Here is a 16186-nt window from a genome sequence, read left to right as displayed (position 1 = left end):
GAGAAATAAATTAACATTCTGATGTGTACGTGTGGAAGGATAAACACGCATGTGTAATGGGGGGAGGAGAGAGGGTTGACACCATCTAAAACTACCCCCCATTTTACCCCCAGCCTGCTCTTGTCCCCTTCCCTCCAAAGTCAACATCCAAACAGATAGAAAAATAAAGGTCTAATTCACTCAAAATCTTCAGTTTTTACAAAACTAACAGGGTGGAGTAGAGAAGGGAGCAGGGAGACAGGCAGCCGCAGGGGTGGGCAGGCGATGAGGCAGGCTATGCTTCTGCTTCCACTTGGGACTGGTTCCCTGACACATTGTTGGGCTCACCCTTCATCTCAGTGACAGTGGGATGGTCTCCAGCCACCTCTGCCTTGGCCTGTAAATGAGGAAGTAGAAGAGGCTGAATTCCAGAGTAAAAGACAATCCTAACAGAAAGGCACAGGCACAGTGATCCGGGAATGGTTCTCAAAGCACACACGTGCACATGCACATTCTGAACTGATAATGTCACTCAACACACCACTGCTGAATGTCACAGATTTCAGATGTTTTAAACTATTTTTTCTTTGTGGTGCTGGGATTAAACTCAAGGCCTCGAGCATACTGGGCAAGCACTCTACCACTGTGCTATATGACATACCTGCTACACAAAAATATTTTAAAATGTTTTAACCTCATGTTTGCCTCAGTAGCATGTGTACTAAAATTGCAATGATAGAGATTAGCACAGTCCCTGAGCAAGGATATCACGCAATTTTTTTTGAAGTTTCCCATACTTTTAAACTCATTAAGAAAATATATAGAGCAACATACCAAATTCACCATTTAGTTTCACCTTTTAAATGTGCTACTAGAAAGGCAGTATATTTCATAACCTGTTTCTTTTGTAGGGTATTAGGGACACTAAAGCAACTAACAGGTTAAGTAAGACCCATGTATGCGTAGTGGAATACCACGCAGGAGGAAGAGAAAATGGGAAGTATGTTGGGCGGTGGTAGCACACGCCTTTAATCCCAGCACTTGGGAGGCAGAGGCGGATATTTGTGAGTTTGAGGCCAGCCTGGCCTACGAGAGTTAGTTGCAGGACAGGCTCCAAAGCTACAGAGAAACCCTGTCTTGAAAAAAAACAAAAACAAACAAAAGGAAAATGGGAAGTAGTAATATAAAATAAGCATCCAGTCATTACTTAACATACGGGGGCAAAGAATGAACAGGTACACACAGCACAGCTGTGTTGAGGGTGAACTGGCAGGATCGTGCTTCTGTGGAGGTTGAAGGCTAACTACATAACCCTCCTCGACTTGAGTGTGGAGGTGCACCTTCAAACCTAGACTCATAAGGCAGAGGCAGGCAGACAACCATGAGTTCCAGGCTAGCCTGGTCTACTGAAGGAATTTTAGGCCAGTTGTCTCAAAGAAAATCAAACCATGAGAACTGGGCCCTGATGTGTACTTCCCATGCTGCTGGCCTGGCCGGACCAGTGGGGTGAATACTGAGGACTTACATTTCTTTCCTGTGGAGAGAGTAACATCTGGCTTCTCCAACTGCCACAGACAACTCCAGGCCCATTGGGGTTAAGGCCAGGCACACCTTATGTGCTGAAGAAGCCAGGAAAACCCTTTTCTGTCCATTGTAGCAACTCCCACTATGTGGTGGGTTGGATGAGAATAGCCCCCATAGGTTCAGATTTAAGTCCTCTAAAAATTCCCATGAGTTGCCTTGGTTATGGTCGTCTCTTCACAGCAACGACACACCCTAACCCTCACCTTGTGCTCCTCCTCAGCCAGCCTCTCAAACATGTTGGCATAGAGCTTCTTTTCCCGGGCAAGCTGCCTGCGGGTCCGCTGCTGGCACACAGCCAGCTGGGCCTTGGCGGCTTTGTTGCTGGGATAGAGCTGCAGGACCTTTTGGAAGTCAGCTCGAGCCAGGTCAAAGTCATTCACGGCCAGGTGTGCCTCTCCCCGGCGGAACAGGCCCTTCTCGTTGTTGCTGTCCAGCTCCAGGGCCTAAGAGCGCAGAGAGAAAACAGCAGAGACATCAGACTCTGCAGCACCAGCTGGATCCCCAAGGGACCCCTCAGCAGGATGAGGCTCAGTGGAAACTGCTGGTGTCGAGTTAGGGGGGAAAAAGACTGGGGCATTAAATGGGAAGGGTCATGGCTCAGGAAGAAATTAATTTAATCCAAGAGGAAGAAAGGAAATACAGCGGGTCTTCGGATGCAGGAAGAACACGGTCTCACCTTTCCAGATACAGAAGAGATAACAAAATAACCCGACTCCCTTTAGCTTCCCCCAATCTAGCTAGGGCTTGCTCACTGTCTGTATCTATTATCTGCCACCATTAAAGTGCCTGCTACTTCCACACGAGGCCTCTCTTTGGGTCTGTAACTCAGAATTCCCAACCACCGATCCCACTAACACCACCCAGTGACTGTGGGCAGTTTTCAGACAGGCAGTGCTCTAGCCCTGCCTGTAAATGCTGTTTCCACATCCCCTGAAGGGACCTCACCTTGTTACAGCTTTCGATGGCAGCTGAGAAGGCCTGTAGTTTCAGGTGACACATAGCCAGATTGAGGTGTGAGGCCAGTCGCAGTGCACGGACCTTTTGCTTTTCCTCACCAGAAAAGCTAGACTCGTATTCCAGCCAAGACACAATCTTCTTGTACTGCAGTAAAGCTTGCTTGTACTTGCCTTCCTAGAATGGGAGAGAGGCTCAGGCACCCAGTACAGGTTCAGCAGCCCAGGTTGCCTTACCTAGTAGCCACAAGCGACTCCTGGACACCAGATTCCCACTCTTTCCCACGCCAGACGGACGGACAAAGATATACAACAGCGACAGAGCACCACCTGGACAATGCTCCCCGGGGTACCTTGGCCTTGGCTCACCTTGAAGTATACAGTGCCCCTCTCTTTCACTATGTTGCTCTGCTCCAGCTTCTCCTCAGAGTTCATCTCCCAAGATTCCTTGGCCTGTCACATCCCAGAGGACAGATAGCGGTCAGCTTCCTCGGAGGCACCCACAGACCAGACTCCAGGAGAAGGGACACCTCAGGCCGACTCACCTTCTCAAAACTTTTCAGGTGTACTTCATATCTCAGGTCAGCATGTGGTGGGATCTGAAACTTTTCCTTTCCAACACTGCCAAAAGCATAGCTGTGGGGGTGAAAACGCCTGGGTCACCTCACAGCCTTCGTCTGCTCTGGGCTGAAAGGCTTCCTGTTTGTTTCCTGGAAAGTACCTTCCCATCTTGAGACCTGGGTCTGGCAAACATTTCCCTGACTTCTCTACTACCCAGCTGGGCGGTGGCACAGCACTCACTACTGCTTGTCCTCTACATCTCCCTATACACTGTTGAGATCATTGACACGAGATCCGCTGTGAAGCCCTAAGAACTTTAGTATGTATGGTACACAGTAGGTGTTTCCATAAACGTTAACAATTGCATAAATTAATAGCAGATGAAAATCTAGATATTGGCAGGTAAGGGATTCAGATGAGGCTTGAATGCGAGGAAATACAGGCAACAGTGGGCCACACTTCCAGACCCAATGAGGTGATGGTGACAAGCATCCTCAGAGTAGAAGCAAGCATACAGGGCTTGTGAATGCCTATCACACAGCTCACGGTGGGCATTCAGCTATGTTCCATTGCTCTGCAAAGTGCCTGTGTCTCACCTAGGTTTGAGGTATACAATGGAATGTTCTCCTTTCTCCATGCGCTGAATGGCCGTCTCCAACCCATAGGGCAGATCTAGGCTTTCCCCTTCGCCGACTTCAAAGCAGAGCTCCCGCTGGTCAAAAAGCTGGTCATTACAGTAGCCTTCCAGTGCCACTGGCATCAAAGAGAGGCAGTACCCCAGATGTGAGGGGGCAGAGCATTGAGGAAGTTGCCACTGGCCTCCCCCATCTCCAAATTACCGTTCATACCCAAGATAACCTCTGTGTCTCCGACCTGCAGGGATGCTAAGATAGTGTGGTCTAACTCCTTATTTTATGGACGAGACAAAAAACTTACAGGAAGGAAATCAATTGGTTCAAACCACCCAAGGCCTTTCATCTCTAAGCCAGGAATCATATGCAACTCTAGATTTTTCTTCCTATACCAGATTAACTTCGTTTTTTTGGTCTTTTTGAGACAGGGATTCTCTGTGTAGCCCTGACTGTCCTTGAACTCAGGCCTTCCAAGTGCTAGGATTAAAGGCATATGCTACCACTGCCCAGTCAGACTACACTTTCTTACCTTCTACCATAGCACCATCATTGGGCCTGGCATAGCCTTCACCACGAGTCCGTATTCTGCGGATGATCCCGCCATCTTCATCTTCTGTAAGATCTTCTCCTCTGAACTCAAATAGCTCCACCTGTGGAATGAGATAAAGTGATCAACTCCTTTCTGCATCAACTCAGCAGCGAAACTCTGTTTTACTCCCTAGAGTTACCACTAACGGCTAGACAACATTTAGCCAGAAAGAAAGCTCTCTATCATCCTGCTTCATTTAGCAAGGACATGAGACAATCTGGTAGGCATCAGTGGCCTGGCATCTCAGTGGCCTTGTGAATATTCTCTAATGCCCACTGATTGGTTTTCTACTTTCAGCCGAATAGTCTTAGTTCTTCCCCTCAGCAGACCTATAGGAAGGAAGGTGTCTCTCCCTCCTGTGTTCCAGGATGCCAACACTCCGCACTACCCTCTATATCCCTGATGTGTCCTGACCCCGGCTCCTTTCCACAAGGGCTTTGGAGCTCCCTCTTCTAACCCAAAGCTTCTAGTTAGTATTGGCCACCGTGGCAACAGCAGAGCCAGCCACTGGCCTCCTACTAAAGCTAGGCCCTCAGGCTTGGCTACATTGTCTCCAAGAGGCAGGAAGGGCTGGAGGGCAGCCAGGCAATGGGGTGAGATAAGGTCTGGCTCTTTGCCTGGCACTCTGTGGCCAGCACTTACCTCAAATACAAGTGTGGAGTTGGGGGGGATCTTTGGAGGGCTGCCTGCTGACCCATAGGCATATTCTGGCTTGCAGGTGATGTGGCATACTTCCCCCACTTTCATGGTCACCACAGCAATATCCCAAGCTTTGATGACCTCCCCTGTAGGTAGAGGCAAACAAGACCTGCTTAGCAGGAGTCTAACTCTAGGCTCAATATTCACAGAGAGCCACGCACACCCAAGGGGGATCTGAATATCTCTAGAAACGGGACCAGAGACAAGCAGCAGCAGTGTTGACATTCCCAGCACATTAAGAGATTGCTCAACCCTGCAAAGAGTTCAAGAAGCAAGACTGTCCATCCCAAAGGGAGGGAGGAGCTAAATCGATGAGATGGGGCTAGAAACCAACCAGTCCTAGAATGGTAGAAGAAAACACATGACAGATAATGGATGGATTATTTTTTGTTGTTTTGCTTTTCAAGACAGATTTCAGTTAGTCCTGGCTGTCCTCAAACTCAGAAATCCACCTGCCACTGCCTCCTGGGTACTGGAACTAAAGGCGTGTGTCACCACTGCCCAGCAATAGATAGATTCTTAACCATTCCTCCTTGATCTTAGTTCTGGTGTTTTTTGTGTTTTTCCTGTTTTGATGACTAGTTTATGCTATTTTGCCAAGGTTATCTTGGATTCCTTTGTTCAAAGTGACTCACTTGCCTCAGCTTCTCTGGCAGCTGGGAACACAGGTAAGCACTACTGTGCCCAACTCAAGCTTGGCTGAGAACATCATTTTTGCTTATGACAGTTGTTATCAGCTTTGGAACCTACCCCGCTAGCCCACTAACCATGCCTACCTTTTCCCAAGTCAAAGGAGAATTTGTCCTTGCGATCCAGACTGGAGTCAAACTTTGTGCCATCTAAGAGCCAGCCAGTGTAGTGGACAAAGACCCGGTCCCCAATCATGGGTGTCTCTGTGCCTGTACCCTCTCTCTTGATGACCTGGGAGGAAGGGGGGAAAACGTGAGTACCCAGGGATGTGGGCAGAAGGGCCCTCATTGCCCCTAAGCCCCTGTAAGGCACGTAGTGTTTTCTGCTGCCCCCACTGCCTCCTGCTTCTTTCTTAGCAGGTCCAAGAGCTCAATCTTCAAACGACTCTGATGTTAGTGGTTTAGCTTAGACTCAAGGAACTTCCCTGGCTCCCTCCAGGTTTGTCCAGACCGGTTTTGGAACGCTTCAGATAAAATGACCTCGGTTTAAACTTTGTCTATGGTTTTGGCCAAGTTGCTCAACTATCCAGAAACTGTCTGTCAAGCACTGAGGACAATTCCCATCCCCTGGAGGTGCTTGAAGAACACACTGATAAAGCGTGGATAGGAACTAGGGGGTCATCAGATCAGGGTCTGGCGTGAATAGAACGGAATCGGAATCAGAGTAAGGAAGGGAACAGATCGGTTCCAAACTGGGAAAAGGAAGGGCCAGATTACAGAGCACAGAGGCTCTGCATCAGCCCTGGCAAATTAAGAGTTGGGAAACAAAATTACCAGACCAGCAAGCTAAGGGGCCCTTTTTTCAGGACTAGAGTACTTCCGATGAACATATAGGCATCTGCTTCTGTTTAACATTTTTATATATGGTGACCCCGTGGGCGGGCCACTAGGTGGATGTAGAACCATCCTCTAAAGGAAGGCTGATAAGAATGTACACGGACCTCAAAGGAGTGGAGGATAAAAACTGGCCTTCTGGGAATCAGAACCTTGCAGTAAACAGAGAAGAAAGGCCACATGTTCACAGGGGAGCGGCTAGAGCTGGGGGAGAAAGTCAGGAGCAGCATTTATGGACCAACAAGGGTCCCTGAGGTCTCTGCTGAGCACAGGCCACACACACTAGGTACCGAGCAATGATGGGACGCTCCGGGGAGAAACAATGGATGCAGGGAGCAGCGTGCAATGCGGGTTAGGATTTCACCGTCCTGGACTGCTGGCAGAACCTGCTCTGAACCGGCGCCCATTGTCCCGACCCAGGTCAGGGCGCCCTCCCCCTCGCTCCTCGGGCTATTTGCAGTCAGGCGACTAGTGAACTGCTGGCTCCAGGGCAAACCGCCTCCCCCAAGGCCAGCACCCCGAACCCCCAACTCAGGAAGGCTCAGGAGGAGAGGGAGAGGAACTACAGGTCCCGGCATGCACCGCTCCTGCTCTCCCCAGGCCGAGAAAGGGGGCACAGCATGGCCGAGTCCGTGACCTCGCTGGGTCTCGGCAATTGCAAAGGGGGCGCGGAGAGGCACAAAGGGCTCTCGGCCAGGAAACGGCTCCAGGGAGCCGTTTCAGGTCCTAGCTAATGTTTAACTTTCAAGTGGGCGAGCCCTGACGCACCTTCGCCCAGGTGGCCCGCGCACGCTGTGGTCGAGGGGGCCTTAGGAGGCGAGGCCCGAGCCCCTAGGTTCGCCCCGGCCTCGTGCCCCACCCCCCGCCCAGGCCCCCCGGCTGCGGCCCTCGCGCTCCGCCCCGCCCCTCTCAGCCGCACAGTGCAGCCGGATCAAGTTGGCGTTGCAGTGGGGGCTCCTTCCCGGGCCGGGGGCCGCACCCTCCGGGAGTGTGCAGCCACCGTGCCATCTTTAGGGCCGCAGCCCGCACTGGGATGGCAAATTCCCCCATCCTCCTCCCGTGCCACCCGCTTGAGGCCCACGAGTCTCCAGCCGGGGTCTCCGCGGCCCCCTCTCACCTTGAGCACGCCCTCATCCTGCTTGGGGCTTATGTCCACTCCTTCGAGAGGCAGGGGCGCCGACTGCGCTCCGTTTTCGGTCGCCTTCATCTCTTCGGCGGTCATGGCCGCTAGGCGCACCGTTGGCTGCGGGAGTGGGACGAGCGCGAGCCGAGCGCTCTGGCCGCCGACCGGGGTGAGCGCACGGTGCGGGTGGCGTGCGGCACAAGGCGGCGCTGCCCACCACGAACCTCTCTCCAGGCTCGCGCACCGGGCTCTCCGCGCGCTCACCGCCTGCTGCCGAGTGGGGCGACGCTGAGGGGCGGGCGCGGCGCGGCCCGGCCTGTGATTGGTCCCACTCGCCTCGGGGGCGGGGTCAGGAGGAGCGGCACGAGCGGGCAGCGAAGGGGCGGGAGCGGGGAACTTTCTAGAGAAGCGGTTAAACGGGTTGGGGCTCTTGGGCTGAGGGCACCCGAGGGGGTTCTTTTGGTAAGATTTGTTTTTCTGGTTGATGGCTCCTAGGGGCGGCCTCCTCTCCCACTCCAGGACTCTACATTCTCGGATTTCGATGATCACACCCTTCCCCGCGTCCTCCCTCCCCACCCCCACCCCCACCCCGCCGGCGTCTAGCCGTTTTTTTCCAGATCCTTCTCCATCCTCAGGACGCCCAAGCCCGGGCCTGCCTGGCGGCCCGCCCTGTTCACCCAGACCCACAGCGCAGTAGCTGGATCCGGGCAGCCAGATGAGAAGTGGCATGGGTCTGCCTCCCGCGATTAGACCTCAGACATCCGTGGCATGGCCTTGGGGTCCTGGGCGTGGGCGCCTAAGCAGTGTGGAGAATAGAGGCCATGGCAGTGAAAGCGTAGGCCCAGGAAGGAGCAGCTTCAGCCCTGGTGCACAAACTGTGGAACTCGACTTTGTCTTCCCTGCAGCCTGGCAGGCCCACCGAATGAGTGTTGCTTTCCAAAATTCTGTGAGCAGGAGATCTTGTGAGGGATGACCCCCCTGAGACAAAGATTTGTAAGTGGGCTTTGTGTATCATACTAACCAGGCCTTTTTGTTAGTACTGGAGCGCAAAATGGTTTCAGTTCAAGAGAGAAAAAACCCTTTCCCTTCTTACTAAAGGTGGACGGGAAAGAGATGTTATCTTCTCAACCGCTCTTCCTAAGCGATATCTGTGGAGCTCCAAGTCTGCGTGGTTAAAACCGAAATAGTGCTGGCTTGATCGGAAGATCTGCCTGGAGAGGTCCTGAATCTGCCCTGCACTCTAGTACACGGTTAACACATAGCGCCTGGTGAGTGCTACCAGATACCTATTGGCTTTGTGAATTTTCATTCCAAACTAATGAACTTTTTGTCTGTGTGCTGACCTGATGTTGTTCGGTGATCCCACTTAAGTAGGCAATAGGCAATGAGACCGGGCTGGCAAGATGGCTCAGTGGGTGGAGGTGCTTGCTGCGTGCCTGCGGAGCTGGGTTTGATTCCTAACACCCCACAGCGTTGAGAACACGGACTCCTCCCTACCAAGCTGTCTTCTGACATCCACCCGTGAGCCCTATCATCCCTCCCAAATTAGCGTAATAAAATTAAAAAAAAAACTTTACTATATTACTGTTAGATAATTCGTTGTAGTCCCTTCCGATTCCAGTTTTATGAGTTTAACCAAAATCTAGGACCTCTTGAGTTACGAGAGACATCGTCATAGAATATGGAAGCGGAGTAGCTACTTCTCCCGTAGTGAAGGCTTTTATACGGCACTGGCTTGCACATGTCAGTTATCTCTCTGCTGGGCCTCTGGGTATTATCTGGCACAGCAAGTTGTGATAGAGAAGGTAAGTTTTACAGTAGTAAGCTTGTATCTTTTCCTTGAGAATGGCATTGTAGGCTTAACGCCTTTATTTATTTATCTTTTTTTTTTTTTTTTTTTGAGACAGGGTTTCTCTGTAGCTTTAGAGCCTGTCCTGAAACCTTGTAGACCAGGCTGGTCACGAACTCACATAGATCTGCCTGCCTCTGCCAATCCCGAGTGTTGGGATTAAAGACGTGCGTACCACCGCCAGGTTTGGCCTAATGCCTTTGAGTTCATGCAGCGTCAACATTGCCTGCACACTGCTTGAACAGGCATCTTAATACAGTGGACAAAACACGTGGTTAGCAATAAAGAGAGAGTTTGGTCGCCCAGGTACAGCTGGGTAAATTGAGGCAGGCTGCCTCATTTGTAAGCCTCCATTTCTTGTTGTGAGCCTTGTAAATAGGGTGACTTGATGGTTACAAAAGGCGGAATGCCTCCGTGTTTCTGTGCGGTGCTGGCTTCCGGTGTTGAGTGAATAAGTGATGGTTATCATTGTAATGTGATGTGTGTGGGGATGGAGGTGAGCACAGTGGTAAGAGGGGCGGGTAAAGTGTGGAGACGTGAGGACAGGCCACCCCCTATGTGATCTAGCAGCGGGTGCGGAGGCTGGCACGCAGGTACTGAGGTCTTGAGTCCCATGGCAGGGTCATGTAATTCTGGAGTTTTTCCTTATTGTGTATGTCACTTTTTTTTCTTTAAAATTTTTTAAACTTTTTTTTTTTTAAAGTTGATTTTACATGTGTGGGTGTTTTGCCAGTGAATCCAGGTCCTCTGGAAGAATAGCTGGCCTCAGCTAAAATGTGTTCTCCTTCTAGGAAGCAAGCAGGTGTTTTCTTCTCCTTCCTTCTCTTCACCCTTTTCTTCCCTGGCCCATTTAAGTAATATTCACATTGTGTGAGCATGCATCCATATGTGTGTAGGTATTTTCCTCTATCCCTTTCCACCATAAAATTTTTTTTACTAGTATGTATGGTGTGTGGTGTGTGTGTGTTTTTCAGTATGTATGTCCTTCAGCACATGTATGGAGATCAGAAGACAGTTCCCACCTTCCACCTTGACATGGAGTCCAGGGATTGAACTCAGTTCATCAGGTTTGCACCAAAAAGTGCTTTAAGTAGATGAGCCCTCTCAGCAGTCCATCCACTCTTTTTTGTTTTTTAAATTTTTTTTTCCCTTTAAGACAGTATTTTTCTTCATAGTCAAGGCAGCCCTGGAGCTCACTACATAGACCAGGATGGCCCTGAACTCACAGAGATCTACTGGCCTCTGTGTCTGGAGCACTGAGATTAAAGGTGTGCCACCTGGTTCTCTCAGTCCACGCACCTTTTGAGACAGTATCTTACCGAACTCAGCACTCACTGATTGGTTGCGGTTGCTCAAGAGCTCTGGGATCCTCCTGTTTCCTTCTCAAACAGGAAGTTTCTCTCCATTCAAAGAACAGGTCTCTATTCTTTTGTTCAACGCTGTTTTCTCTGTAGGATTTTATCTAGATATCTCACGTAGAGAACGACACTTTTTCAATGTCTTCCACTGAAACTGTCATTTTGTATTTTTGAAGAATGACAACATGGAAGGAGAAACCATTAAGAACAACAGAAAAGGATTCTTGAAAGAAACAGACGTGGAAGCTAGAAAACCTGGAGCAGACCTTCCCAGAATGAAAACAAAAATTCAAGATGCTAAAGATGATGAAAAAAAGTCTTAAAAGAAGAAAAGGAAGTGAAATGCAAGTAGGAGTCAGGTGGGAGACTCCACCTGTCTGCACCGAAGGTTTTGTGGATTTTCCAGGTTGGACGTCTTGCTTGTCTTTTGGGTTTCCAGTCAGCACACAAAGTAATGGGCTTCATTATGGCCTTTCATATACAGATATCACTCTTTTTTGTTCTTATCTCCCACTGCTCTTGCCTCTCTCCCATTCTCCGCCCTCTTCCTTTTCCCAAATGCTTTCCCTTTCTGTTCTCTTCTCCACACACAGAGAAGACGTAGTATTTGTTCAAGTCTGGCTTCTTTTGCTTAGCATAGTCTTTGGTTTTGTCACTCTTCCTGTATGGCTGAGCAGCAGTCCAGCGTGTGCATGTCACATTTTGAAGCATACTATTGCTGGAGCCGTCGGCTGCTCCCCAGCTTAGGGGCTATGAAAAGTGCAGCTGTGAGTGGAAGCCTCGCACCCCTGCCTTAGGTTGGGCACCAAGTCTTTTGTTTTGCTGCTTTAAATGTCTTCAAAGCCTTTGTTTGCTACTGGTACAGAAAATGCATTTTATATGTTGGAGAGATGTTTCAGCTCTTAAAGGCTAGGCTCATAACCAAAATATCAAGCTGCATTTTACTTGTTTTATGTGCAATTTTCATAACAAAACTTACTGTATAACCATTATCACAGTTTTTTATGTTTTGGAAGTGAGATCTCACCATGTATCTCAGAGTGACCTCAAACTTAAAAACCCTTATGTCTCTGTCTTCCACATGCTTGACTTAAAGGTCTGTGCTACTATGCCTGGCCATTTTTTTTTAACCATTCCCAAGTACAACCACTTTTTTTTTTTAACACAAGAATTTTCTAGGGAGCTGGAGAGATGGCTCGGCGGTTAAGAGCATTGCCTGCTCTTCCAAAGGTCCTGAGTTCAATTCCCAGCAACCACATGGTGGCTCACAACCATCTCTAATGAGGTCTGGTGCCCTCTTCTGGCCTGCAGGCATACACACAGACAAAATATTATATACATAATAAATACATAAATTAAAAAAAAAGAATTTTCTATAGCACAAACTTGCCTCGAAATTTCTAAATGTGGCCAAGGGTGACCTTGAACTTCTGATTCCCCTCCTTCTACCTCCTAACTTCTGGGATTACAGGTGTGTACCACCATACCTGGCTTCTTATTGTTTTGCCATAGGGTCTTGTTGGTCTCAAACTCATAGTTCCCTCCGCCCCCTTACTCCCTGAATGATGATATTATTAGCGTCCATGACCACAATTCTGTTTTAAGTAACAAGTTTGTGGTAATTTGCTGTCTCTGTTGTATGTACAGCATACAGGCATTAGCAGAGGACATGGACTGAGTTAGACTCTCAGTCCATTTTGTTTAGTTCTACCAATATTTGCAGTGAAAGGAAGGAGGGATGTTGCAGGCGCTGGGAACAACAAAGAGCCACCCCAGGATGTACCTGAGCATCTGTGCACATCAGAGGACGAGACTTAGGTGAATAAATTTGCTGTAGGAGTCGAAGGGGAGAGTCATGAGGCGGCATCTGGTAGATGTTGGGAGCCGAGAAAGTGGTCTCTGAGGCATGCAGGTTGTATTATCCCCTATACTGAGTTCTCTGTGTAAGAGGTGCAACATTCCAAGATGGATGATGGGCCGTCTCTGTATTTGTCTTGGGCACCTCAATTGCATAGGAGCTTTCACTGCCTCTGTGCCCTTGGTTCCTGTTAGGTCTCCAACTTGGGACAAAGGGCTAGCTGAGATTCCTGTTAACATATCAGAGCAGACACTGGCAGCCAAGTTCTCCCAGCATTCCTCAGTCCCTGCCTGTTAGGGGTCCTGGTTGCCATACCCTGACCACTACCCTGAACTCTCCAGCCCAGCTACTGGGCTAGGCTTCTCTGCTCCTAGCTCCTCTGGCCCCTATATAACTTGCCAGTTTTAGCAGCGTGTGTCTCTTGGCCAGTCTCTTGACCCAGGCTGCCCTTTTTGGTCAGAGGCTCCTCTTTTGATCTCCCTCCTCTGTCCTCACTGGGCTGGCTCAGTCTGGTCTTTCTCTCTACCTGCTTTCCCCTTTGTATCTATAGTAAACCCTCAACCCCTTAGGAACAGCCATGTTCTCCTTTTATTTCTTTTTTTCATTCAGTTCACAAATAATGCCGCCAGTCCCAAACTGCTATTGCCTGTGTTAGGTGTTAGGCAAGTTTCCAGACAATTATAGATCTGCTTCTTCTCAACCAGTAGGAGGTAAATGAGATCACGTGACTTGCTGAAGATGGGTAGATCCTAATTGGTATCTGGATTTCTGTAGAAAGCTAAAAACCCCCAGAACACCAGAGACATGCTATCCTACCAGAAGGGGCTGAGTTTAAATAGAAAAGAACTAGTGGTTAAGTTTAGGGTCTTAACATATAAGCCCCGATCACAGTGAACTGTGTCTGCCTTCTTAAAGCAGCGGAGATGTAACAGTGATGACACGGTACAGGGAGGAACACGGGAGGATCCACTGTCTGCTGTTTAGTGGAGCAGGGTCTTCCTTCAACGACAGAGCCAACTGACACCCTAAACCCAGGAACAGTGAGCTGACAAAACTGGGCCACCAACTAGTCATCCCAACTTGTCTCCAACAGCTGCCCCAGCAACTATACCACAAGCCAAGGGAGAACCCAGACATTTCTAAATGGCTCTCAGACTGCTACACAGATGCTGTATTTAGTCCAAAGGTGGATAATGGGCAAGCTGGAGGGTAGAGGAGGATGGGGAAGAGTTGATTTAAGAAGAACAGAGAGCTGTTCTCTAGTCCACCTAATTTTTGAGTTAGTTGCTTAGTGTGATAGGCTTCTCCTTTCATGTTTGTCTTAAAAACATATTCAATGATTTGTTTTCAAACAAAAAGTAGCCTTTTTCCCATTGCCCCTTTTCTGTCTTCTCTGAAAAAGTTTCCAAATCTTTCTGGAAAGCTTAAATCCAAGGGCAATAGTAAACTGATTTGGGTTTATAGCTCTTAAATGTTTACACTAGTCTGTGATAGTCACCATGCACTTTTAACAGCCACATGACAACAGTATGTTTTTGGCGTATGAAAGCCTTTAAGAGAACAGGAAGAAGTCTCGTGTAGTTTGTGGTCAGTTAGTTTAGATAGCTTCCTTTGCTTGAGCCTGGGGAGCAAGCAGACCGAAGTTGGCGATGCTGGCAACATCATCTGATAAGAGCAGTGAGTGTGTAGGTCTACACTGGAAAGGAAGACTGCGAGGGAGTGTGAATCCACCCAAGGATGAGTGCCTAGTTCATTTTGGAGGAAGAAAATGTCTTCTTCATTCCATGTGTTGCAATAATCAGACCCAGCATTTGTCTGCGATGATTACATGTCTAATGGTGAACTCATCCCTCATCAGTTTCCCACAGAGTACTCCACATGTTTCTATGTCACGGGCAGTGTTAGCATTGGGGAACTGGGAAACTTGGTATAGCTTCAAGGTACCTACCTACAATGTCATCCACTGCTGATGGGAACATTTCTGTGCCGCTCAGCACTCTAGGTCTGAAAGACCTGTCTACCACTGGTGACTTAGCTAGCCTACAGCTGTGTTACGGTCTGAAGCCTGTGGATAACAGCCAGGTTGTGAATGCTTCTGAGGCCTTTCTAAATCAGGCCCCAGCGGCCCTCTGGCTCTGGCTCTATCTTGCTAAGCTCTTGCACAATTTTTAGTCACTCTTTTTCCAGCTCCTGGTTCTGGATCATCTCCTCAAAGGCATGGAACTGTTTCTGTTCTAACTGGTGCAGCCTTTGCTCTTTCCCCAGCTCTTGCTGAGTGGCCATGCTCTGGGAAAAATTCTAACTCTTCCTTCTTTATATATATATTTTTTTACATTCTTGGGTGTGTGTATCCAAACTGCTTTTGGCTCTTCTACCTGGGGAAAAGCAAGTTCTTTCATTTCTTGACTGTATCTTCTCAGGAATGACAGCTAATTTGTAATCCCAATATCTGGGGACTTTGCCCTATGATGGACTTGATATACTTGCTATAGAGGATAAAGGCAGATTCAATGTTGCCATGTAGATGACTTGAACTCCAGAGTGGAAATATTGACTACTGGGTGCAATATTGAATTCTTCTGAATTTTACTGCATTCTCAAGCTGGGGAAAGATCTTAACCCTATCTTTGGGTGGAAGGGTGATATTTCCCTGGTCAGGCATCAGGACCAAAAGCTTTGGAGTCACAGACTGCAACTATATCAGAAGAGTGTGTTGTTTCGAGCTCCATGTTTGAAGACAGGTATGGTATCTCCTGACACGGGTAGTGTCAGTCACAAATACAAACCATACAGTAATATGGTTTGTCTGGGTTGCTGAAGCTACAAAGCATGTGTGTCCAATATGAGAAACTGGTCACTGGTCACTTGGGATGATCCAAATTTGTTTATGGATAACTACATGGCAACTCCAAAGTTCTAACAGATGCCGATGGGTTTGGAGGGAGAATTATGTCATAAAGTAGGCAGTAGCCAGTAGAAAGGTCAAATTCCTAGCCAGAAAATGGGATTGGGAGAAGAGAATGGCAGACGAGCTGCAGCTATCCTGAATGGCTGAGCCTAGCAGGTGCAAGGCAGGTATATGACAATCCCTCTATCCTCCCTTCTTAGATTAGGGAGATCATCTCAGTGTTTTTTATGTGTTCCTTAACAAACTTACTTTTAATTTGGAGGTTATATTTTCATGTGGGTTCCCCACGTGGGACAGATCATGGTCTTAAGGAGCAAGACAGCCCTGGGAACAAAGTGCCAAGTGTGGGGTGAGGTACTAAGGGAGTAGGAGACTGATGTCTTGAGGAGAGATGGGAAAGGAGGTACTTGAACTGAGTCTTGGAAGATGATAGGTGTTTCCTAGTGCACAAAGCTAGGAAAGGTATTCAAGGCAGGCAGAGCACAGCACTGCAACGTGCTTGACTAAAGAAATAGGAAGTTTGTCCTGCACCAGAGTTCTTCACTTTATCCCAAAGTTCTCTCCTTTGAA

General features: G+C 48.6%; 1 protein-coding gene, 1 long non-coding RNA gene, 1 other non-coding gene and 1 pseudogene across 4 annotated transcripts; 2 read left to right on the top strand and 2 right to left on the bottom strand.

The window, feature by feature from the left end:
- Positions 1-156: 156 nt before the first annotated feature.
- Fkbp4 (FKBP prolyl isomerase 4) lies at positions 157-7910 on the bottom strand. Its single transcript, XM_075982656.1, has 10 exons — positions 7638-7910; positions 5774-5918; positions 4941-5083; positions 4239-4359; positions 3674-3830; positions 3062-3152; positions 2886-2969; positions 2509-2694; positions 1767-2006; positions 157-376 (listed from the first exon to the last, which is right to left on the bottom strand). Exons 1-10 carry the CDS (start codon positions 7740-7742, stop codon positions 275-277), a joined length of 1374 nt encoding a protein of 457 aa, XP_075838771.1. The 5' UTR covers positions 7743-7910; the 3' UTR covers positions 157-274.
- Positions 677-780, top strand: LOC142856659 (U6 spliceosomal RNA). Its single transcript, XR_012911700.1, has one exon. It is a non-coding gene; the product is annotated as a U6 spliceosomal RNA (small nuclear RNA).
- Positions 7911-8056: 146 nt separating the features above from the next.
- Positions 8057-11244, top strand: LOC142855975 (uncharacterized). Of its 2 annotated transcripts, none has more exons than XR_012911571.1 (3): positions 8057-8105; positions 8742-8911; positions 11027-11244. It is a non-coding gene; the product is annotated as an uncharacterized LOC142855975 (long non-coding RNA). The 2 variants fall into 2 exon arrangements; XR_012911572.1 differs by lacking the exon at positions 8057-8105 and adding an exon at positions 8402-8636.
- A 2958-nt stretch (positions 11245-14202) lies between these two features.
- LOC142855302 (STAM-binding protein pseudogene) lies at positions 14203-14991 on the bottom strand (annotated as a pseudogene).
- Between the last annotated feature and the right edge of the window lie 1195 nt (positions 14992-16186).

This window comes from Microtus pennsylvanicus, chromosome 8 (assembly GCF_037038515.1).
Source record: "Microtus pennsylvanicus isolate mMicPen1 chromosome 8, mMicPen1.hap1, whole genome shotgun sequence".
NCBI lineage: Eukaryota > Metazoa > Chordata > Mammalia > Rodentia > Cricetidae > Microtus > Microtus pennsylvanicus.
Note: the sequence above shows the minus strand (reverse complement) of the source record. Positions and strands in the feature narration are given on the sequence as shown.

Coding starts and splice junctions, on each gene's coding strand:
- Fkbp4 (XM_075982656.1), bottom strand. CDS start 7,742: ATGACCGCCGAAGAGATGAAGGCGACCGAAAACGGAGCGCAGTCGGCG. Junction 3,831..4,238: donor TGATGGTGCTATGGTAGAAG/GTAAGAAAGTGT, acceptor CTTTGATGCCAG/TGGCACTGGAAGGCTACTGT. Junction 377..1,766: donor TGGCTGAGGAGGAGCACAAG/GTGAGGGTTAGG, acceptor CCTCATTTACAG/GCCAAGGCAGAGGTGGCTGG.